Source organism: Eubalaena glacialis, chromosome 3 (assembly GCF_028564815.1).
Source record: "Eubalaena glacialis isolate mEubGla1 chromosome 3, mEubGla1.1.hap2.+ XY, whole genome shotgun sequence".
Classification (NCBI taxonomy): domain Eukaryota; kingdom Metazoa; phylum Chordata; class Mammalia; order Artiodactyla; family Balaenidae; genus Eubalaena; species Eubalaena glacialis.
Genome location: NC_083718.1, coordinates 26,073,777 through 26,097,724, shown reverse-complemented (window position 1 = coordinate 26,097,724; position 23,948 = coordinate 26,073,777). Strand labels below are relative to the sequence as shown.

The 23,948-nt window shown below is 37.4% G+C and overlaps 1 protein-coding gene across 1 annotated transcript in view; it reads right to left on the bottom strand.

Moving 5' to 3' along the window:
- Window positions 1-23,948, bottom strand: part of SMYD3 (SET and MYND domain containing 3) — a 724,816-nt gene that overhangs the window by 525,185 nt on the left and 175,683 nt on the right. The window contains exon 2 of the mRNA XM_061185384.1: window positions 14,024-14,087. Coding sequence (XP_061041367.1) covers window positions 14,024-14,087 — 64 coding nt within the window. The remainder of the gene's footprint in view (window positions 1-14,023; window positions 14,088-23,948) is intronic.

Sequence of the window (23,948 nt, the reverse complement as noted above, 5' to 3'; positions counted from 1 at the left end):
GTTAATAAACAACTTCTTAACGTTTATTTTTGGAAAACCTGGTTGTAACTCAAAAAATCTTTAAAATGTATTAATTTTTAAATGTTAAAAAAATGCTTCAAGGAATTCTTTTGTAATACCAATGAAATCTTTTGTAACGCAAAGACTTAGTAAACTTTTATCAATTTTTAAATATTTTATTTTTAGCTTTATGTCTGGTTTTCTTAAATAAGTATACTACCAACTAGGTGCAGTATGCATGTAACAGGTGTTCAATAGATATCTGATGATTTATTCTAAAATCAGTACCATTTAGGAGATATAATTTACTATATATTTACCATTGTTTATTTGAAATTAAGGCCATGCAAAAAGAAGGTCAGGAAAACCCATAGCAATTCTTGCTTTGGCAAGTCTGAGACGGTCTTGATTGCTTAATTATGAAAGGAGAAGATTGATGAGATGTTACAATAGAAAGAGAAAATCCATTTATTTCTTCTTTCTTACACAAAATAACCTTTACACTATTATTGTAACATTTCCCTCCCTGCCTTGGATACAAAGCCAGTACAGCTCAATAACCCATTTACATACTATTTAACATTGAATTTTGGTTGGATTAAATACTCATTTTAGGGCAGCTTATTATTTTGTGGGATGGAATGTGGGAAGGATCAATACATATAAAATCCAGTTTCAGTAAAACACATCTAATTCACAACCAGGGCTCACTAGACGTTTATTCTGTAAGAGAATTGGATTCAATCATATCTAAGGTAGCCTCTCAATGATAAAAATCTATGATTCTGTAATACCCATTCGTAACAAATAATCTGAATTATGCCAAAAAGGCTTGAAACCTCCCCATGTTAGGCTTACAGAGAACTGAAAATTTGGAATGGTATTTTCCTCAGATTTTGTGATACTTAAAAGAAATTGCCTTAAAATATGTAAAAAAGAAACGAATTCTTTTAAGCCAGCTTATTCAACAAGTTCATTTTGTGATTAATAACCACTATTAATTGAACATTTTCTATGTGAAATATTGTCATGATTTTTTTTAACCACATGTTCATGACTCACTCCACTCACAATCAATCATCTACAGAGGTCTGTTATAGGCAAAATTCAGGATAGTTGAGTTGCCATGCAACTTGCAGGAAAGAAAAGAGACCCAACAGTTTTCCATTCACTTACAGGCTGCTTAATAGCAAATAAATAATATCTCCTTCTGTATGCTTCAAATGTACTACACTAATGAATTACAGGTTGACAGATGCATGAAGATCTGAAAAGCTGGAATCTGGGAAAAGAAAACTGGAAAGCTAAGCACGCTGGCTAACAAGCTATAGTTGACTGACAGGTATTGATTAAAATCTTGCATAAAATCTCCTCAGAGCACACTAGAGACCTAGTGATAGACATTAGACCTAGCACTTTAAAAGCTTTCTGGATGCTGTAACAAATGTAGAACAAGAGTGCCTTTCCACTAGCCTTAATCAAATTAGACAGATAGGGCCAAATATAAAGACAGAATAAGGCAGGAGGATGGTTATAGGGCAAGAAGTTGACAAAAGAAACAAGAATAAAGTATTACTCCTTAGGAAAATGGGAATTACAGTTTCTTGGTTAACTGACGAACCTTATAATAAATAAAAAACATTAGATTCCCAAAGTAAGTCAATCTAGTACAAGGTTCAGGTCAAATCCATTTTGCCACTTGTTTTTGTAAAGTTTTATTGAAACATAGCCAATTCATAGTATTACACTCACTAATTTCATACTATGACAACAGAGTTGAATAGTTATGACAGAAATCCTATGGCCCACAAAGCCTAACATGTTTATTATCTGGCCCTCTACCGAAAAAGTTTGCCAATCTCTGATCTAGTGAGAGGTCATATCAAGATGGAATGACCTAATTGATACATTTTAGCTGGAAGGGCAAAATAAATCATTCACCTCTACGGACTGCTTTGAAAGAAACTTCCATGCTAGATTGATCAAAATGTCAACGCCGAGTTCTAGTGGAACATGGCAGATGGGGCACATGCATTTTATCTCCCCAACACAAGTAATTATCAAGTTTTTAACTCCCGAAGTGAACCAGAAGGGCCATCAATGGATGAGGTGTTTAACCTCATTTCCGTTAAGTCAGAAAGTCGGGGTAAGAGAACAGGCTACAGAAACAGGGCAAAGGAGGCTGCCTCAAAGTGGCAGGTAACTTTGGAGGCAGTTACCTTCAAAGTCTTTGACTCCTGCCAAAAAGAACTCCAACAAGAATTCAGAATTGAAGACTATACATGGGACAGAGAATGGGATTGAAAAGTGAGTGAAAAAGAGACAGTTAACCAGAAGTCTATACCAGAGAGTCCCAAAACACCTTCTTACTATTGGCACGATTTTGAGTAAGCAGTGGAGTGTTAAAATGGAGACTCTCGTTGAATGTGACGTTAAGAATATCACTGATCTAGACCATTTCTTTAGCCTTCTGTTTGGTCTTCCTTCCCCAGTGCTTACCATCTTATAATGGTTCCCTCAAACAGCAGTCTCATTCTTTGAGTGGCTGAAAGGTTGTGATCACTTCATTACAGAGGAAGAAATAAGATCTATGCACACTTAATGGTTCTGCAGTGAGCAATATTTTTTTAAAAATGTATTGCGATATAAATTACATTACAATAAAATGGACCCATTTTAAGAGTATAGTTTTATGTAACCAACACCAAAATTAAGATATAGATTGTCATTACTCCCACAAGTTCCTTTGTGGGCCTTTACTTTCAACCCCTCAATCCCTGGCAACCAGTAATCTGGTCTCCATCATTACAGACTAGCTGTGCCTGTCCCAGAACATGTACTACTTCTTTCCATCTGGCTTTATTTCCTCCGTATAATGTTTCTGAGATTCACTCATGTTGCTGCATATATCAATAGTTCTCTTTTATGGCTGAGTAATAGTAAATTGTGGGTGTATCTATGTGTGTATACACACACACACACACACACACACACACAAACTACCTAGGAGTAGAATTGCTGGGTTAGTTGGTAAGTGCACATTTAACACTTTTAGAAACTACCAAACTTTTCCAAAGCAGTTGTAACATATCACATTCCCACCAGCAGAGTATGAGGTTCCAGTTGTTCTTCCTTGTATGCACTTGGTATAGTCAGTCTTTCTCATTTTAGCCTTTCTAGTGGGTATGTAATGGTATCTCATTGTGGTTTTCATTTTCATTTCTCTGATGACTAATGATGTTAAGCATCTTCTACTGTATATCTTACTGAAGGGTCTACTCAAATCTTTTGTCCATTTTACTGGATTATCTTACTACTGAATTATAAGCACTGTTTAAAAATTATGGATACAACTCTTCGGTTGGATATATATGCATGACAAATATTTTCCCCAGCCTGTGGCTTGTCTTTTCATTTTCTTAGTGACGTCTTCAAAGAGCAGAAGGGTTCAACTTTGCTAAAGTTCACTTTATCAATGTGTCTTGTAGAGTGAGTGCTTTCTGTGTCCAGCCTGAGAAACTCGACCTACCCCGGGTCCAAAGATTTTCTCCTAAGTTTTCTTCTAAAAGTTTTATAGCTTTAGCTTTTAAGTCTGTAATCTATTATGAGACTTTGGTGGGGGAAAACTGTATTTATATCATTTCTTTTCCATGTGCATATCTATCACAATTTGTTGAAAAGACTATCCTTTCAACATTGAATTACCTTGGCACCTCTGTAGAAAATCAACTGGCTATACATGTGAGGGGTTGCATTTAGATTTTTTATATTTTCTGTATATTATGATATTCTGACATCTTAAAAACCTTTCTGGCTGGAAAGAGAGACTGCCCATCCCAGAGCTAGGCAATTCTTAGAGACAGCAAAAGGCTCAGCAGGGAGCATGCCTTGGATATGCAAACTAACCAATCCAGAGCCCTACCTCCCTCCATCTGCTTTAAAATTCACAGAGCCAGGTACCAGGAAACTAGAGGCCACTCCTATAGCTCAAAGCCCTCTGGAATTATTCAAATTAGCCAATCCTAAACTGTTTACCTTACCCTGCCGTTCCTTTCCTGAGGAAACCTTTTTTTTTTTTTAAGTTTTATTGGAGTATAGTTGCTTTACAATGTTGTGTTAGTTTCTACTGTACAGCAAAGTGAATCAGCTATAGGTATACATATATCCCCTATTTTTTGGATTTCCTTCCCATTTAGGTCACCACAGAGCATTGCGTAGAGTTCCCTGTGCTATACAGTAGGTTCTCATTAGTTATCTATTTTATACATAGTATCAATAGTGTATACAGGTCAATCCCAATCTCCCAATTCATCCCACCCCCCCTTTGTTCTCTACCTCTGTCTCTATTTCTGTTTTGTAAATAAGATCGTCTATTCCAATTTTTTCAGATTCCACATATATGCGTTAATATACGGTGTTGGTTTTTCTCTTTCTGACTTACTTCACTCTGTATGACAGTCTCAAGGTCCATCCACGTCTCTACAAATGACCCAATTTCGTTCCTTTTTATGGCTGAGTAATCCTGCGGAAACTTTAATAAAGGCTCTAGCCTCAGTTTTCCCCTTTCTCCTCCTTTCTGCCTCCAGACCACCGAGGCTTCCCTCACATGATGCTGTGCGGCAATCCATCCTTCCTGTTTCTAGGATCTATGAGTATAATAAACTTTTTCCTGAGTCTCTCTGAGTCACCTCTTGTGGCCATAGCTAACTATCACATAAAAGAACACAGAACGGGGCCAATTTCTAGACTCTCTATTCCAGGGGTCCCCAGCCCCCGGGCCGCGGACCGGTACCGGTCCACAGCCTGTTAAGAACCGAGACGCACAGCAGGAGGTGAGCGGCGGGCAAGCGAGCGAAGCTTCATCTGCCGCTCCCCATCATTCGCATTACTGCCTGAACCATCCCCCAACCCCATCCATGGAAAAACTGTCTTCCACAAAACCAGTCCCTGGTGCCAAAAAGGTTGGGGACCGCTGCTCTATTCTATTCATCGCTCTATACGTCTATCCTAACACCGCTGGCTTCATTACTGTAGCTTTAGAGTAAGTGTTTAAATCAAGTGGTCTAAGTCCTCCAACTTTGCTCTTCTTTTACATAAGGGACTCAGTTTAAGTCTTTTGCATTTCCACATAAATTTCAGTCAGCTTATCAATCTGTGGGACTTTGAATGGGACTGCATTGAATCTGAATCTAGAAAGTGATATTTTAAAAATCACTTATGACTTTTTACTGATTTTGAATTTTTAAAATCATTACGCAGGACTTAATTTTGTGTTCTAGAACAGCATGTAAATATCATTAACCTTGACAATATAAAAGTAAAGGTACAGCTGGCAAATTATGGAAAATAGAGTGATAAGAGAGGAAAGAGTGGGAATACTAATATCTTCACCTTAAAAGTAGGGAATCAAAAGATACGATCTACAATTGATAAACACAGATGGAGGCGTGCACATACTGTTTAAAGTTACAGACATGAGAAAAGGAAATTGAACCTAATAGACATGTAACAGTTATTGCAAATCTAACACAGCCAAAGCAGATTTTTCCCACCTAAAACTGGGTCTATTACGCTATTACATGGGGGCCTTGTCTTCCCCATGTCAGTAAATGGAATCATCATCAACCGAATTGCTAAAGCCAAAAACCAAGGAGTCATTCTTTTTTTTTTTCTTTTCTCGGCCATACTGCGCAGCTTGTGGGATCTTAGTTCCCCAACCAGGGATCAAACCCACGCCCCTTGCATTGGAAGCACAGAGTCTTAACCACTGGACAGCCAGGAAAGTGCCCAAGGAGTCATTCTTGATTCTTCTCTTTCCCTCTCCATCCCCATATTCATTCTCCTTACATTCTTTCATGCAGTCCCAGCCGCCATTCTTCGCAAGTATATCCAGTTGCCTATTCAACATCTCCATGTATATGTTTAATAGGCACAAACTAAAAATTTGTGAATTAGAATTCTCTTCGCAGAACCTACTCTTCAATAAGATTTCTTTAAGTCACTAAATAGCACCACCATTCACCCAAAGTTGCTGAGGGCAGAAACTTAAAAGTTCTATCTCTGGGACTTCCCTGGTAGTCCAGTGGGTAAGACTCCACGCTCCCAATGCGGGGGGCCCAGGTTCGATCCCTGGTCAGGGAACTAGATCCTGCATGCATGCTGCAACTAAGAGTCCGCATGCCGCAACTAAGTCCGCATGCCGAAACTAAAAATCAGAGCCCACATGCCGCAACTAAGACCCGGCGCAGCCTAAATAAATAAATAAATAAATAAATATTAAATGGAACTCCATTTTTTAAAAAAAGTTCTATCTCTGACTGTTCTTTTTGTCTCACCTCTTACATCTAATCTATTAGCAAACTCTTTCAGTTACACCTGCAAAATACATCTCAAATCCAATAATTTATTACCACCTCTACTGCTACCACTCTAATCCAAGCCATCAGAGCTCTTGACTAGATCAGTGCCTGCATATGCTGAGTTCTCAACTTGAATGAATGAATGCAACCATGAGCAAATTCAGTCAGTTCTTCCTTCAAAAGATACCCCAAATCTAACCAATTCTTTTTGCTGTTGCTACTCTAGTCCTAGCCACCATTATATGGCAACCAGACTAGTGTAACAACCTCCTAACTGGTTTCTCAGCCTCTATCCTTGCCCTCCTATAACCTAACCCCACAGCAGTCAGGAAAATGCCTTTAAAATCTCAGACCATAATACTGATCCCGCCTCCCCTTCCCGGAACCCTACTGTAGCAGCCCATCACACATGGAACAAAATGTTTATTTTCAGCCATAGTACACAATGGCCTCATAACCTGGCCCCTCCTGTCTCTCTAATCTATCTCCTACAACTCTCTTTGTTGCTTACTCTGGTCCACCATACTGGCCTTCTTGTCCTTCAGTGAACACACCATATTCATTCCTGCTTTTACGTGGGATGTACATCAAACCTGAAACTCCCTTCTCCAATCTTCACATGTCTTACTTCTTTCAGGTCTCCACTCAAATGCCACCTCCTGAGAGGTCTTAGGTAGACAGATAGACAGATATAGAAATAGTTATCTCACTATAGATATATAGATATGGATATGGATATAGATATATAGATATATCTCTTTCTCAATATCTACATATTAGATATATAGAAAGAAGTTAAATATAGATATGTATATGTACATATGTGTGTATATGTATACACACACACATACATATGTAAAAATAGCCTCCCAATCCCTACCATTTTCTCTTACTCCCTTTATTTTAGGCATAAAAATAAGACAATATTATATATCTGTCTCACAAGGAAAATGAAAGCTCCATAAAGGCAAGGGTTTTCTGTGTCTTGTTCAATAATATTGTGCCAGAGCCAAGAAAAGTCCTGGCATCAGCACTAATATTTGCTGAGTAAATTAATGGATGGATGAATCCATTATCAAGTCCTTCAAGTCTTAACTCATTGGCCTCACCTCCAACTGCTTTTTTTCCCTATGATTTATTTTTTTAAGACATTAATTTTTAGAGCAGTTTTAAGTTCACAGCACTGAGAGGAAAGTACATAAAGTTCCCACATACCCTCTGCCCCCCACACATGTACAGCCTCCTCTGTTATCAACATCCCCATCACAGTGGGGCGTATGTTACAACTGATGGACTTAGGCGGACACATCATTATCACCCAAGTCCATAGTGTACATGAGGGTTCACTCTTGGTGTCAAACATTCTATGGGTTTGAACAAATGACATGTATCCACCATTATCCAACTCCTTTTTTCCCCCAAAGAAGTACAATTTAAATTTATTAATAATTATTTTTTTAAAATTCTGAGAACCAGGTGTGTAATGAACTAGAAAAAATGTTTTTGACAAAGTCTCAGTTTTGACCACTAAATTTCTCTATTTTCCAGCTAACCAGAAGCAACTATAACTCAAAAACATGCAGAACATAATTTCACAATACTCTGTAAAAAGCAGGGCAAGAAAGTTATTTTAGCATTATTTAATTGTAAGTCATTCAGTCATTTTTGTTTGTGGTGATATTTGGTAAAATAATAAGGATACACACTCTGGTAAAAGATTTTTTTCATTTTTTTCAAATGAATTTGTGAATCTGTTTACCTCAAACTCCTCTTCATTCCTCTAACATGACAAGCTTTTTTCCTCTTCAGTGCCTTTACATTCGCTGTTCCTTTTACATTAAAAAAAAAAAAAAAAAACCTGTTCCGAGATCTTTCCGTGGCTGGGTACTTTTAGACTCCAGCCAAATGTCACCTATACAGGAAGCCCTTCTGTAACCATCTATGCAATGGCAAGCTCACGCTCATCCAAATCACACTCACTCATATAATCATGGCATTTGTTACTATCTCCTCACTCCTATAAACTTTATGAAAGCCAGGACCTTGTTTACTTGTTCATTGCTAACTGCCCACCACCCCAATCCCAACTTAGAACAGTGACTAGCTAGCAGGTACTCAATAAATATCTATTGGATAGACTTTGGATGAATGGAGGATCCTGATATAGCTATATAAAAAGACAGAGAGGAAGTAGATGCTGACATAGGTGAGCTAAATTCTGTTGTCTATCAGAGCAGAAGTTAATAGATAATGCCTACACTGATGAATTAAGACATATTAAAACCTTAAAAATGCATTCCAATATACATTAGGTGCAGACAAATACTCTTTGATTCCACTTGTACGAGGTACCTAGAACAGTCAAATTCATAGAGTCAGAAAGAACATCGGTAGATGCCAGGGGCCAGGGGGTGGGGGTGGGGAAGGAGGAATGGGGAGTTAGTGTTAAAGGGGACAGCGTTTCAGTTTAGGAAGGTGAAAAATTCGGGAGATGGATGATGGTGAGAGTTGCACAACAACGTGAATGTACTTAGTGCCACTGAACTGTACAGTTAAATATGGTTAAAATAGTATGTTTTATATTATGTGACTTTTACCACAATAAAAAAAATTTTTTTTAATTATCTCTCCCTATTAGAATTTATATTATACACAGGCAAGGATATTTGTCTCGTTTTTTTTCCCATGGATGCATTCCTGAGTGCCAGTAATAGTCACTGGCTCCATAATTTTTGAGTAAGAGAAGAGGATTAAGAAAGTGTCACAATCTAGAAATGCAGCAGACCCAGCTTGATGGCTCTAAATAAACAATTGTTGAATAAAAGAAAAAAAAAGACATATTATTATGTCTCACTTGTATGTGGAATCTAAAAAAAAAAAACAATTATATTGGGACTTTCCTGGTGGTGCAGTAGTTAAGAATCTGCACTCCCAATGCATGGGGCCTGGGTTCGATCCCTGGTCAGGGAACTAGACCCCACATGCATGCCGCAACTAAGAGTTCGCATGCCACAACTGAGTAGCCCGTGAGCTGCAACTAAGGAGTCCGCATGCCACAACTAAGACCTGGCACAACCGAATAAATTAATAAAATAAATAAAAATAAAAATAAATTTTAAAAAATTATAGATACAGAGAACAGACATGTGTTTGCCAGAGGCAGGAGGTGGGGGGGAGTGGGGGAGGGGAGAAATGGGTGAAGATGATCAAATGGTTTATAAGAATTAAATAATTCCTGGGGAGGGCTTCCTTGGCGGTGCAGGGGTTAAGACTCCATGCTTCCAATGCAGGGGGCGCAAGTTCAATTCCTGGTTGGGGAACTAAGATCCTACATGCCATGCAGCGTGGTCAAAACAAAAAACAAACAGACAAAAAATTCCTGGGGATGTAACGTACAGGTTGGTGACTATAGTTAACAATACTGTATTGTATATTTGAAAGTCGCTAAGAGAGTAGATCTTAAATGTTCTCATCACAAGAAAAAATATTATAATTACGTGTGGCAATGGATGTTAACTAAACGTATTGTCGTGATCATTTTGCCATATATACACCTATCAAATCATTATGTTGTACACCTAAAACTAATACAATGTTATATCCCATTTATATTTCCATTTAAAAAAGAAATATTACTACGGACAGGTTATTTAGAGATGATGTAATTTTAAAAATCGAATTCAACAATTATCACTGATGAATGTATTCATTCATTCATTCACTCAAAAAATTATGCTACATCTGCAGCAGTGGCCCATGCACAGAGCATACCCTCAAGGAGCCTGACATCTAACTACAGAAACAGGCAATTAACCCCAAAATTAACACAATTAAATTTCTGTACGATAAAGGAGGGATACAAACTACTCTCAGGGGGTTAGGAAAAAGGGAGTGACATTTAATCTGAGTTCTAAAGGATAAATAGGAGTTCAGTAGCTAGGGGGAGAGGTCTGCTCCAGACCCAGGGACTTACATAGCCAAAGGCCCAGAAGTAAAAACGTGGCAAAGTCTTCGAGTTTGAATTTCACCCTGAGGAAAGAGAGGGCCAGGGTTTCAAGCTGGTGAGTGACAGATCATGCTTACATTCTAGAATAAAATAATCACTCTGGTTCCTGTGTAGAAAAGAGAATAGAAGCTTGTAAGAGTTTAAAGACTGCAGCTAACCTAGGAAAGAGATCATGGTAACACACACAAGAGTAGTGGTAGAGAAGCTAGAGAGAAGTGAACCAATTCAGATCTTCAGGTGGTAGAATCAGCAGGACATGGTGATTAAGGGGATGTGGAGCCAAGAAAGAACGTAAATCAGAGATGATGACACCCTGGCAACTAGAACTGCTGAGTGGCTGGTGAGATTATTCACTGAGGTTGAAAAATGCGAAGGAAAGCAGGTCTGGGGTAAGATAATGCACTCAGGTATAAATATATGGCATTTCAGATACCTGTGCAACACCCAAATAGAGGTGCCCCGTAAAGATATGGGTCTGGTGCTCAGGAGAAAGGAGGAGGCTGGAGATGGAGAACTGAGAATAATTAACATACAGATGTCAATTGAAGCCATAGGAGTAGATGGGATCACTCTGCAGGCAAATGTAAAGTGAGAAAAGAAAAGCTCAGGCCTGCAGACATTTGCAGAAGTCAAAAAGTTAAATATGATCAAATAATTTTAACCTTTATACAATATTCCCTTTTTGTTTACAGTTAGATACAAAGCCAACTTCTCTACAGAGCACCCAGTACATGTTCTATCAGCCTGAAGCCTGGCACAGAGCTATTTATAAAAACCAAGGGCTTGGCTTTCTTCATTATCATCACTTTGGGTATGATACTACAGAAACCAACTTATTAAATCACGCTGTTAAGTGCTTACTAATGTGGAATTCATCAAAAATGAATCAAATCATTCTACAACTAAACATAAAATGCAAACTCAAAAATATGATTCACATTTTTAAAGAGGCCTATAATTATCAACATAAAGTAGAGCCTCTTTCTGCTAATACAGTACTTTTTAAAAGTATGTAAACTGCATTTGGATGTGGTACCCAGCTGCTCATTTTGCTCTGCAATTAATTCAATTAGAAATGTACATATTATGAATCAAAATACATCCAGCAGAGATGAAATAGTAATTGGTGAATTTGGTTAAAAGTGGTTTACTTGTTATCTATATTACAAATTTTGAGAATGTTTTTTCATAAGAAGACTTACCCTGTTCCTCCTCTTTGATCTCATAATCATCTGTGATATGCTGATTATGCCAATATAGAAATAAGACTGGGGGCTTCCCTGGTGGCGCAGTGGTTGAGAATCTGCCTGCCAATGCAGGGGACACGGGTTCGAGCCCTGGTCTGGGGGGATCCCACATGCCGCGGAGCAACTAGGCCCGTGAGCCACAACTACTGAGCCTGCGTGTCTGGAGCCCGTGCTCCGCAACAAGAGAGGCCGCGACAGTGAGAGGCCCGCGCACCGCGATGAAGAGTGGCCCCCACTCGCCGCAACTAGAGAAAGCCCTCGCACAGAAACGAAGACCCAACACAGCCAAAAATAATTAAAAAATAAATAAATAAAAATAAAAAAAAAAGAAAGAAATAAGACTGGATCCAATATATAACCCCTCTATTACATTATATGACACCTCATAACAAGGTATATACAGAGGAACACAAAGAGTTCTGTACATAGCAGTAAATATATACATGTGTGTGTATACTATGTATGACGCATAGACTAACAGTTTGGTGTGTATCCTCCACTCACAAAACAAACACAGAGAGACTACCTCTGGAAAAGAGAAGTAGGAATGGGGGAAGAATGCTGGAGGAAGACTTTTACTTTTTACTCTGTATTAGTCTATATTGTGCTAATTTTTATAATGCAAATGTATCCTTGTATCACTTATGTTTAAAAATGAAGTGTGAAAACTGATGCCACTGATACCTTCCTTATGAGCACAGGGGACATTATACCCTATAACACCTCAGCTTCTTGTGGACAGCTCATTGATGCTATGGTCCCACACATCAAACGCTAAGCTACTGACAAAAGTTATGTCCCCCTAGGGTAAACGTATTTTGGATTTTATGCTATGAATTCGCATCTTCTATATCAATTTCCATTCCAAGTGCTTTTGTTCATTACTGTTCATAGTTCAGTCTGTCAGTTTAATTTTGTGCTGCTTTGTAGGTATTCACAATAATTACAATAATGTTTAATGCTGTACCTTACAGGTGAGCTTAACAGAGCAGTTTAAATGCATATGTTCTGGCCATTCTTTGACTCCCATCCCATCTCTACACACACACCCTATCCCCCGCACACATACAAGCATGCCCACTAGCTGTGTTATATACGATATCTTTCATCTGACTAGCTATTTTCCCATTACCTTCTACAGTATATCTGACGATGACATTATTATTGATGCTACAGTAAACAGCTAATATATGTGGTAAAAATACAGGCACTATAATGAATCAAAATGACATACCTACCCACCAGACTCCCTCTACTCATTCTAATCAGATAATGGGTTTTGGTTTTTTTTTTTTCTTGAGTGTACTACAAAAAGTGGAAGTAGCCCTGGGGAAAAACAGTCATAAAAACAAGGGAAAATAAAAGTAAATGTTTAGTCCATTGAGAACAGAAAGGAAGCTCAACTAGAAAATCTGTATCAAATAATATAATTCATTTGGTTCTATATGTAGTCTTCTTAACTTGAAGTTCCCTGAAACATGGGTGGCAAGTGACACAGACAAAAACCCTCCAATTAGACTTTTTATTATGACCTAATTCATTAGAGCATAATTAAATTTCTTATTAAATGATTAACCATAAGGTTAGAAGAAAAGGTCATGTTGAATGTTAATTATACATCCTTTAAAGAATTTCAAAGATGTTAACAGCAGTACTCTCATAGACTGTCAGTTGTTGCTAATTAACTCAAACTCTTGGAAGGCAATTGAGCATTCTCTTTAAAAATTCAAAATGCATATATCTTTTTACTAATCAATACAACGGGGAAGAATTTATCCTACAATCAATTTGCACAAGTGTGCAAAAATGTGCACGAAAGGATGCCTGGTGCAGTACTGGCAATACCAAATATTGGGGAAAAATTATGCATTCATTAGTGGGGAAATTATGATTGTGGTGCATTCGTATGATAGAATGAACACGAGGATACAAAAAGAGTTCTTCTAGATAGATTATTAAATGAAAAAGAAAATCAAGGTATAAAAGAATTTGTGCCAGAATAACCTGTATCTGTTTTTAAAAACAAAAGATAAAGATACATGAATGTGTTTGCACCAAAAAAATGCTGCAAAGATGCATAAGAAACTTGACAGTGGTTAGCTCTGAGAAATGAGACTGAAGTCAAGAGGACAAGAAGATGGAGAGGAGTAAACATTTAACTTTTCTTCAGTGATATATATATATATATACACACACACACACACACACACACACACACACTCTATATGGATAGAGTTTATGTATATATTATGTATATATAATTTTTACCATACACATATATGATTTTTAAGTTGAAGGAAAATAACAAGTTAAAATAAATAAAAGATTATGAAGAAACAGAAATAGTTCAACAGGCATAATGGAGAACAAATTTAACAGTAGAGAACTTACATACAGCAGAACCTTCTTACCTGACACTTAGCACTACAGTATTTGGCAACACGGCATTGAGAGCATCGCATCAGCTTTTCCTTCCTGTTAAAAAATAAAGTTCACATTAGGAAATGAATGAGAATCATACATGGCTGAAGAAAGAAAACATAAGTCAAGGTATTGACACCAATATGTTCTGCTCACTCTATCTGTACGGTCCATGAGATTTAGATTTTCACAGTGATGAACATCTTCTTTCACCTTCAATGTGAGACACATACATAATAACTAGTGTTCTTTTTTTTTAAATTGTGGTAAGATATATATAACATAAAATTTACCACTTTAACCATTTTTAAGTGTATAGTTTCAGTGGCCTTAAGTACATTCATATTTTTGCGTAACAGTCACCACCACTAATGTTCTTTTTAACATAAATTTAATGAAAACACAGAGATTCCCACTTAGGCAAAAAACTTCACTTCATAGAGTTCTTTTTTTCATAGAGTTTTTAATGTCTCCATATGAAATTAAGAATCTAGTCTATCAACTAACTGAAAGTATCCTACACCATTCAAATAGAAAAATTTTACAAGTTTAAATTTATCATATAGTTTAATTATAATATACTCCTTCTGGGAAATGATTTTCAATTTCCATTAAATTCAATTACTACTTTCAACTTGCTAAATTGAGATGCACCAAAGTTATGTCCTCCCCAAATCGCCTGAGGAAGAAAAAAGCCAAAACAAAGAAAAACTTGGATTGTAAAATAAAAACAATAAATCTGATGATGAAATTCATAGTAACAAATATCAGACAGGACTGTAGATACTTTCAAGGCAGCCAAGAGCATTAAAAGTCAAACTATAATATTAACATCAGTGACAAAACAGGAACAAATCTTTCTAAACACTTCTGATGTGCCAGGTACTGTTCAAAGTTCTTTACATCTATTGACTCACACTTAACTTCAGATAGTCCTGTAACTAAGCAGTTTTATTATGCCCATTTTAGAGATACTTCCATACATTTTCAAGAGATAAGAAGCAGATGACTAAGGAAACACACCATAAAGTTCAAGTGGCAGGTGACACTGAAAGGGTAACAACTGAACCCTACAGAGAATCAGAACTTGAATATACCTCACCCATAGGAGAGCAGGAGTGAGATATGGAGCATATAACATGGGGAGAGGTTAAAAGTCTAAATAAAGCAAAGTCAAAACACCTCCTACCCCCAAGTGTAGAATTATAGGTGTCAGATATCAACATCCCAGCCAACAACCCAAACCCAAGCAACCTGGTCCTAAAGTTCTTGCTTTTAACCATCACATTATGCTACCACTCTTAGACAAAACTGGATAAAAACAAAATCCACCCATAGACTATTTTTGTTTAATTAATTAATTTATTTATTTTAATTTAAAAACTTTTTTTATTTTTGGCTGTGCTGGGTCTTTGTTGCTGCACGCGGGCTTTCTCTAGTTGCGGCGAGCGGGGGCTACTCTTCATTGCGGTGCACAGGCTTCTCACTGTGGTGGCTTCTCTTGCTGCGCAGCACGGCCTCTAGGTGTGTGGGCTTCAGTAGTTGTGGCACGCGGGCTCAGCAGTTCTGTCTTGCAGACTTTAGAGCGCAGGCTCAGTAGTTGTGGCTCAGGGGCTTAGTTGCTCCATGGCATGTGGGATCCTCCCGGACCAGGGAACGAACCGGTGTCCCTTGCATTGGCAGGCGGATTCCTAACCACTGTGCCACCAGGAAGTCCCGTCATGGACTATTTATGAGACACACTTCAAATAAAAGGACATACAAAGGTGGAATGAGAAGGATATGCTAGGCAATATTAACATTAATATTAAAATTAATTAAATACTAATAGAAAAGCGCCTGTGTAACTATATCAATATCAGAAAAAGAGACATTAAGGTTAAAAATATTACTAGAGATGAATAAGGTCAATACACAAAGATAAAAGGCTCCAATCACTAGGTATTAGGTACCTAGTAACAAATGTATGCAGTCTAAAAATACATAAAGTAAAAGTAACATCTAAAAAAAATGATCAATACACAATAAATTAATACAAGTAAGGCCTTTAAAATAGTGCCTGGAATATATTAAGTACCATACAAGTATTAGTTATCAAGTCTTTTTCAGGAATTCATAGATCAAGCAGATAAAGAATAAGAAGCTCTATAATTTACTTGATTTCATGCAATACACAGACCCTTGCACCTTTTATATTAATGTGTATTCACCCACTGGCCATTTACAAAATATGCCCACATATTAGGCCACAGAGCAAATCTAAAAATCCCAAAGAATCAGTATTATACAGATAATTTTCTCCAACCATAAAAGAATTAGATTAGAAATCAGTAAAAAAAATAAACCCAGTAAAATCTCATATTTATAGAAATTTAAAAGCTTATATAATTCAAGGATCAAAGAATTGTCATGGGGCTTCCCTGGTGGCGCAGTGGTTGAGAATCTGCCTGCCAATGCAGGGAACACGGGTTCGAGCCCTGGTCTGGGAAGATCCCACATGCCGCGGAGCAACTGGGCCCGTGAGCCGCAATTACTGAGCCTGCGCGTCTGGAGCCTGTGCTCCGCAACGAGAGGCCGCGATAATGAGAGGCCCGCACACCGCGATGAAGAGTGGCCCCCGCTTGCCACAACTAGAGAAAGCCCTCGCACAGAAACGAAGACCCAACACAGCCATAAATTAATTAATTAATTAATTTTTTTTAAAAGAATTGTCATGAAAATTAGAAAATGTATTAGATTAAATAATGAAAAAAAATCAAAACGTGAGATAAAGCTAAAGTAATACTTAAAGGAACATTTATAGCTTTAAATGTTTATGTTGACCGTAGTGGTATAATTTTTTAATCTCCTTAATTTTCCCCATAAAAAAATGACAGCGCAAGTAGGAAATAGGAAAACCTAACCATCACTCCCCACCCTGGAAAATATCTACAACAAACCCAAAAATATTAGGAGGAAAAAGAAAACAAACACACACACACACTACTAGCTTCAAGACTTGAATTAAATCAGTATATTTGTGGGAGAAAACAAAGAAGGCAACTTCCAATAGACCTGAAAACAGAAGAAGCCCCAAACTGCCAAAAGATCCCTGGCAGAAAGCCTGTAAAGCCAAACTGAGAACTGCAGCCAAGATTGGGATAGTATGCTTTCTGCAGGAACACTCTCGCGGATGAGGTCCCTGGGGCTCCCCTGAATCCTGCTTTCTTTAGACCTGGCTCCTCAGATTTCCCCTCATTTCCTTTTTTCTTGTCTAAGTTATTCAGAGGCTATTTCTGTTGCTTGCAAATAAAGATCCCCAACTATACAAAGTGTTTCATCTCAATTTTTAAAAATAATAAGCAGAATCAAAATACCCAGGAAAATCAGTGATGAACCTGGTAGCAAATATTAAAACTTCGTCTTCTCCCTCCCATAGCTCTCAACCACAGGCTTTAATGAATTTTAACACAGAATTTCAGCAAAATAAATAGCAAGATGATTCAAAGTACTGGGATAATTCAGCTGCCATTTGATGTGTGGAAAAAAATTCCTTAACATGAGTTATTTAAATGTTTGGGGTTACTTTTACATATCAAATAACCAAACAAATAAATTTAAGTTCTCAAGTTTCAAAAAAAAAGATCAACTGAATCCAAGAGAAAAGTAGTGTGTCTGATTAGAGGAACCACTGAGGCTTTGAAGAGTTACTGCTTTTCTCTGTTGAGTAAGGTTCAGAGTAATAGCCTCCTGGTAAGGTTTCCCTGCAGAGAAAAAACTTGGGCAGCAGTGGGAGAGGAAAATAAGTATTAGAAACATAACCACCAGACAGTTCATGAAAACATTATTTTTCTCTTAAAAGAAAAAAATCAACACATGATTTCCAACTGAAAGACAAACCCACATTTTTCTTTAAAAAATCAGAAATGTACATGTCAAATAAAAAACAGAATTAATTAGAAGCCCTAAATAAAAAGGATCACTTATTCTAGGTGGTAGCTCCAGAGGCTAAAACAAGAAATACTGAATGGAAGTTAGAGAGGGACAGATTCTGTCTAAAGGTAAAGAAGATAGTTGTGGCAACAGCAACTGTTCAAAAATCAAAAGAAATGCCCCGAGAAGGTGGAGTTCCAGGTCATTTGACATGTTCAAGGAGAATCGGATAGGTACATTTACAGACATATGTAAAGGAAATTCCAGCACTGCAAAGGAGCATGAATTAAATAAGTTTCCTTCTAATTCCAAAATTATTTGGTTCTGCTTCTCCTGTGTAACAAAAAAATATAAACAAAATTTGAAGATAACAAAATTTGTGCATATTATAAGGCCAAACATGATAATCTCACAGGAGTAGAGAAGTGAGCAATATACAATTTTCACAGACTCCACAAACATCCTGTTTGCAAAGTGATTATTTCAAGAGTCCATCCAGAACTGAATTTCTGAATAAAAAGGAATCTAAAGAAACAGGTTAGGAATGTATCAGTAACAGAAAGGTGATTAAGTTTTACCTCTTTTTTCCCCTCCACTTAAGAGACAAATAGTAGCAGTCTACCTCTAAATTAAAGAAGATACTAAAATTATTGTATACTAAAATAAATGGAAGTTTTAGGCCCCCATCCCAAAAAAGCAAAAAGGTTCCCTTATCACTTGTTCATATAAACTCGGATATGTTACTGAACACGATGTCAAATCAGAGAAAATCCTCAGCTTACTCAGGGCTCCAGATATAGTGATTCACGGAGCATAAGTTAAAAGTCCTCTCTTCCAAGTAAAAGTTGGGTCATAATTAGTTTCTCCAATAGCCTAGGCAACTGAAGTGTGGAAAGGAAATTAAAATAAAGCTAAATTAATTGTTCTGCTGGTATACAAATTAAAAAGTCATACAGTTGACCCTTGAACAACATGGGGCTTAGGGGTGCCAACCCTCCGTGCAGTTGAAAATCTACGTATAACTTTACAGTTTGGCCCTACATACCTGAGGGTCTGCATCCACGGATTCAACCAAACTCGGATGGTGTTGTACTGTAGTGTGTATTTAGTGAAAAAAACCCTGCGTTTTTTTCACTAAAACATAGTGAAAACTAAAACATAGTGGACCCACGCAGTTCAAACCCGTGTTATTCAAGGGTCAATTGTATATGGATATAGGGGAAACCACTGTCTCTAAGAAATCAAAGAGGAAAGGGGATTAATTGGCTCCCTCAGATCCCAACAACTGGAGTACTATTTAAGGGAACATCTCTCTGTCCTTCTTGGTTATCAGACGGCACAAGTATCCTACTGTTTAGAAACTCTGCCCTAAAATCATATGGCCAGTTGCCAGGTAGACCGAAAGAAGTTTCCTGGAAAGGATATAGAAAATGAACAAATCCTATCCCCAATTTCCCCCAGCCCTGGCACATACAGAATCCATTTAAAACTTCCTATAGAGGAAAAAAATGCATCTACAACACATTCATAGATAATATACTTATCATACAGGGTTCTTTCCTAGTAACATGCCTCGATCTCCTAGAAGTCTCCCAGTGTGTCTAGCGGTTGAATCTCTCCTTCAACAGCCATCCTCACAATGGAAGGAAACTGGCTCACTGTTGACCAGTCAGATGCAGGCGAAGGCTCAGACACCACAGGGAAGCCAGGCGACCCTGCCACTCTCTGAAGCACACTCATCTGGATGGAGTACAGCCCAGTACAATCAGAAGCAACCCCAGAGCCCGGGGTGTGCCTTTGCAGCCTCCTCATTCAAGGTGAAGATCCCTGCCCAGTGATCTTTTGCACCCTGAATATCTCAAGGACCAAATTTTACTTTGTGGCTGATCACTGAGGCAATTTATTTTGTGGCTGATTTCTTTGGGAAGAAATCTGAGCTGAGAAAAAGACCAGAGCACATTGAGTAAAGCCTGTACCACTTATAGGTGCTAAGGAAAGAGTGCTGACTTACGGGATGTCTGATTTAGTACCCCAGGCCTTTATACGAGTTTTAAGAAAATTCCCTGAATAGAATTCCTATGAAAGTATTTTTTCACATAATTAAGACCCAAGATGCTCTATGGAGTATGAGAAATACTGAATGTCATGATGGGCAAGCTCTTAAAAATAAAGAATAAAAACTCTCCATTTGTTTTTAAATGGAGAAAGCCAAAATACCTAAGTGAAAGAAGTCTAAATACAATTTTTAAAACAAAAATACCATAGAAATATTTATTTACAGAATTTTTATGTTTGTTAATATCTTTGAAACCTCAGAATCCTGATTCATTAGAAATGTTAATGTCATGTAACCAAGTACTTGGCTATATTTCCCCCTGGAAATTTCTGAAGTAAAAGAAATTCTACATTATGAAAAAGAGATTATCCCAAATAGAATCATGTTATTGTATTCAAGGGTAGTGTAACACGTACTCTGGCCAAATAAAATACACTGGAAAATGCTAAAGAACTCCTTTAGGCATAAATATTCATAATAATATATTAAAGGGATCCTCCATTTTTGTTTGGAGATGGTAACTGTGTGGATTTGGGCCCAAAGGCCTGTTTAAAAATTAAAGAGATTCATATCCACCTAACTATCAAATGGTTTTTAATACAAAGCTGCAGATGTGATCAAAATAATATATAATAGATTCATAACACAGGAATATAGAAAGAATTGGTTTGGACTCCTTTTTCTATATTTCCTATCACTTTATTTCCTATTTCTAATATTTAAAGTACAAAACAAGAAAATGCAATGGATAATATTTCAGGGAAAATGAATCTGCGATTCACAGGCACCATAACTTCATGGGAGAAGCACAAGTAATTTAAACCCACATTAGCACTTAGAGAAAAGCACAGCAAAGTATTTGAGCCAAGTTAGTCAAGAGAGGCAGACGCTCTTACTCGGGGACTTCCCTTTTTCACTGTCCTTGGTCTCTTAAAGCTATTGTACTGGCGGAGACTATGCTACCTGATGAACACAAACTCCAGTAGTTAAATCAAGAAGTGTTCAGTGACTGGCCACCATGTAAGGTGTAAGGTCCTGCGAGGGTGAGTGTGAGGAGGGTATTACAGTTAAATCAAGACGTGTTCAGTGACTGGCCACCATGTAAGGTGTAAGGTCCTGGGAGGGTGAGTGTGAGGAGGGTATTACGTCACTGTTTCTAGGAGCTCATGGTAAAGGAGGACAGATCAACACATACCACTTGCAGAATGAGCTACAATACAAAACCGTGTTTTGAAAAGTGGCACAGTCTACAGGGCCCTAGTTCAGAAGAAGGAAAAGTCACTTTCTGACAGGTAAAGAGTGAATTGGAGAGGATGTTATAAGGGAAAAGGAAGACACCATACCTAGGAGGGAAAATATTTTAGCAGTTTAGCGTTCAAAATCTGTAGTCCAAGTGCTATAGTCTGAATGTTTGTGTCTCCCTGCCCTAAATTCATGAGTTGAAATCCTAACCCCCAAAGATATTAGGAGGTGGGACCTTTGGGGGATGCTCAGGTCTTGACGGCTGAACCTTCATTAATGAGATTAGTGTTTTTTTATAAAAGAGACCCCACAGAGATCCCTTACTCCTTCTACCACGTAAGGACAAAGTGAGAAGGTGCCAGCTATGAACTAGGAAGAGGGCCCTTATCAGAATGTGACCAGGCTAGCTCCTCGATCTTGGGCTTTCCAGCTTTCAGAAGTGTGAGAAATAAACTTAGGTTGTTTATAAGCTACACAGTCTGTGACATTTTATTACAGCAGCCTGAAAGGACTGAGACACCAAGTCCACTCCCTACTAGCAGTGTAACCTTGTAACCTCTCTTAGCCTCAATTTCCTCCTCTGTAAAGTGAGAATAAGTGACTACTCATAAAACTGTTGGGTAGACTGTATGAGGTAATCTACATAAAGTGTCTGCTAATAGAGCGTCTAAGCATAGAGTTAAAACTGAGGATGCTAAGTATATTTTCAAAGTGCTCAAGATAATTTTGCCTATTTCTATGCCATATCTGAAAATCCCACACCTCTTCCATGGTTGCTAAAAAAGCAAAATCCACACGTGCCACAAATCTGGTCATCTCCTTGCAAGCACACAGAAAATTCACCATTTTTTTTTTTGAAATCCACATGTTCCCATAATACTTGGCTAATTTCAAAATTTGACTAGCATCGTAAGTGTTTCACTGCTCAATCACGTTCACTAAAGTTTGTATTACTACTATTTTTAATTTGATCAGAATGATTAACTTCAAAGTGGTCTGATTCAAGAAGCTAAAAACGTTTTATGAAAGTTTCATTTGTGGAAATTAAAGTCAGAGAAGGCTGTTACATCTTCAGTAATATTAAAAGGTAATTACAACTCCTAATATTGTTTGCTTTATGTAAAATAACGTCTATTACAAGTTGAGAAAATTAACATTTTTACAAGAGTACAGATTTAAATTCTCCTCATTATATGATATTTCTCTACAAAACTGGATATTGTGTGCTGTGGGTCACTCTAACAGCTAAGAATTGAAAACTGGTGACTTAAAGCTGTTTCTTAGGCAGAGCACACATAAGTAGACTGAAGAAAGCTGTGACCAAAATGAATTGCTGAAGAGGGATTTTTTCTAGTGACAACATCTTTGTTTCTAAATAGGAAACCTCTTTAGCCTAGTCGAGTAATACAACTCTGATAAGTCTAAGGGATATTATTCGATTTCCCTAAGTCTTCTTGAAATCTAAAATTTTTTTAAGTGAGGAAGAAGAAAAAAACCTGACTTTGCCCAAAGACTGAAATCAGATACCCTTTAAATATGTTAAGTATTGCTATTATAAATATCACACAGCATACACATAAAAATAAAAGTACCATGGGTAAAATATCAAAGAAGGTACAAGAAAATCTGGTCAACATTTTCATTAATATACTATAACCTAAGCCTTCAAAATGGCAAAAGATGCTCACCTTGGTTTCAAATGCAGGGTATACTTTATCACTATGAATGAATTATCTATCATGCTACCTCTAATTAGAAATTGAAGCTTATCAGCAGCATGTTTCCATTTTAACTTGAACAGTGAGAAATCCAAAAGTCAAAATCACTATCTAACTATATTTATCTGTTCATTTCAGAGGCCTGGAAGCCATTTTCTCCTTCTGGCTGCTTAAAAATTTGCTCTTCTATTTTATAATTAAGTATATTACTTCGTTTAACTTTTAACTATAATTTCCTCAAGTCCTCCTGGAAGTAAGCATTAATGAAATCTCAAATAGCTCATTCTCAACTTTGGAGAATAAAATGGCATTTTAAGTTTATAAAGAAACACTGTGCTGACCTAATCCCAAAATAAAGAAACCTTAAAAGATGAGTCCTTAGGAGACACAGAATTAAATGTTTCACCTGCCAATGCATTATAATTAATTATAAATTCTTAATGATCTTTTTAAGGAGAATGATCATCAGCTGATAGCCGTTGAATGCGAGTTAACAGGGGTCGTGCGAGGGTTTTCATGCCTGTGTTGTCCTCCTACAGCGAGCAGGTACTATGGCCGATATAAGGTTCTCCCACGGCCCCCCAATGTTACCCTCACATACTCTACTTATCAAACACCCTTATGAGTTTGATAATATCTTGTGATGAAATGCAGACATCATCCCAAAAACCTTATGACTACAAGTCATTTGCAACTTAGTATGAATTACCTTAATCAGATAATCGTATTATTTTTCTCTAGACCCTTAGCTGTGATTTCTGGGAATAGACATTTTGCTTAGAGCAGGTATAGAAAGGGGAGAGAACTACCAGAGTGTTCGACATCTAAAAGACCTAGGGAGAAAAGATATCAGAAACTGTGACAATGCACCAAAATGGAAAGTAGAAATGTACAAGAAGACAATTTCATTTGCCCTGCAATTTGGACTCCGGCTCGGTATGCAGACAGGTATGGAATAGAGAAGGTAAGCTGAGCAGAAAAAGTTCT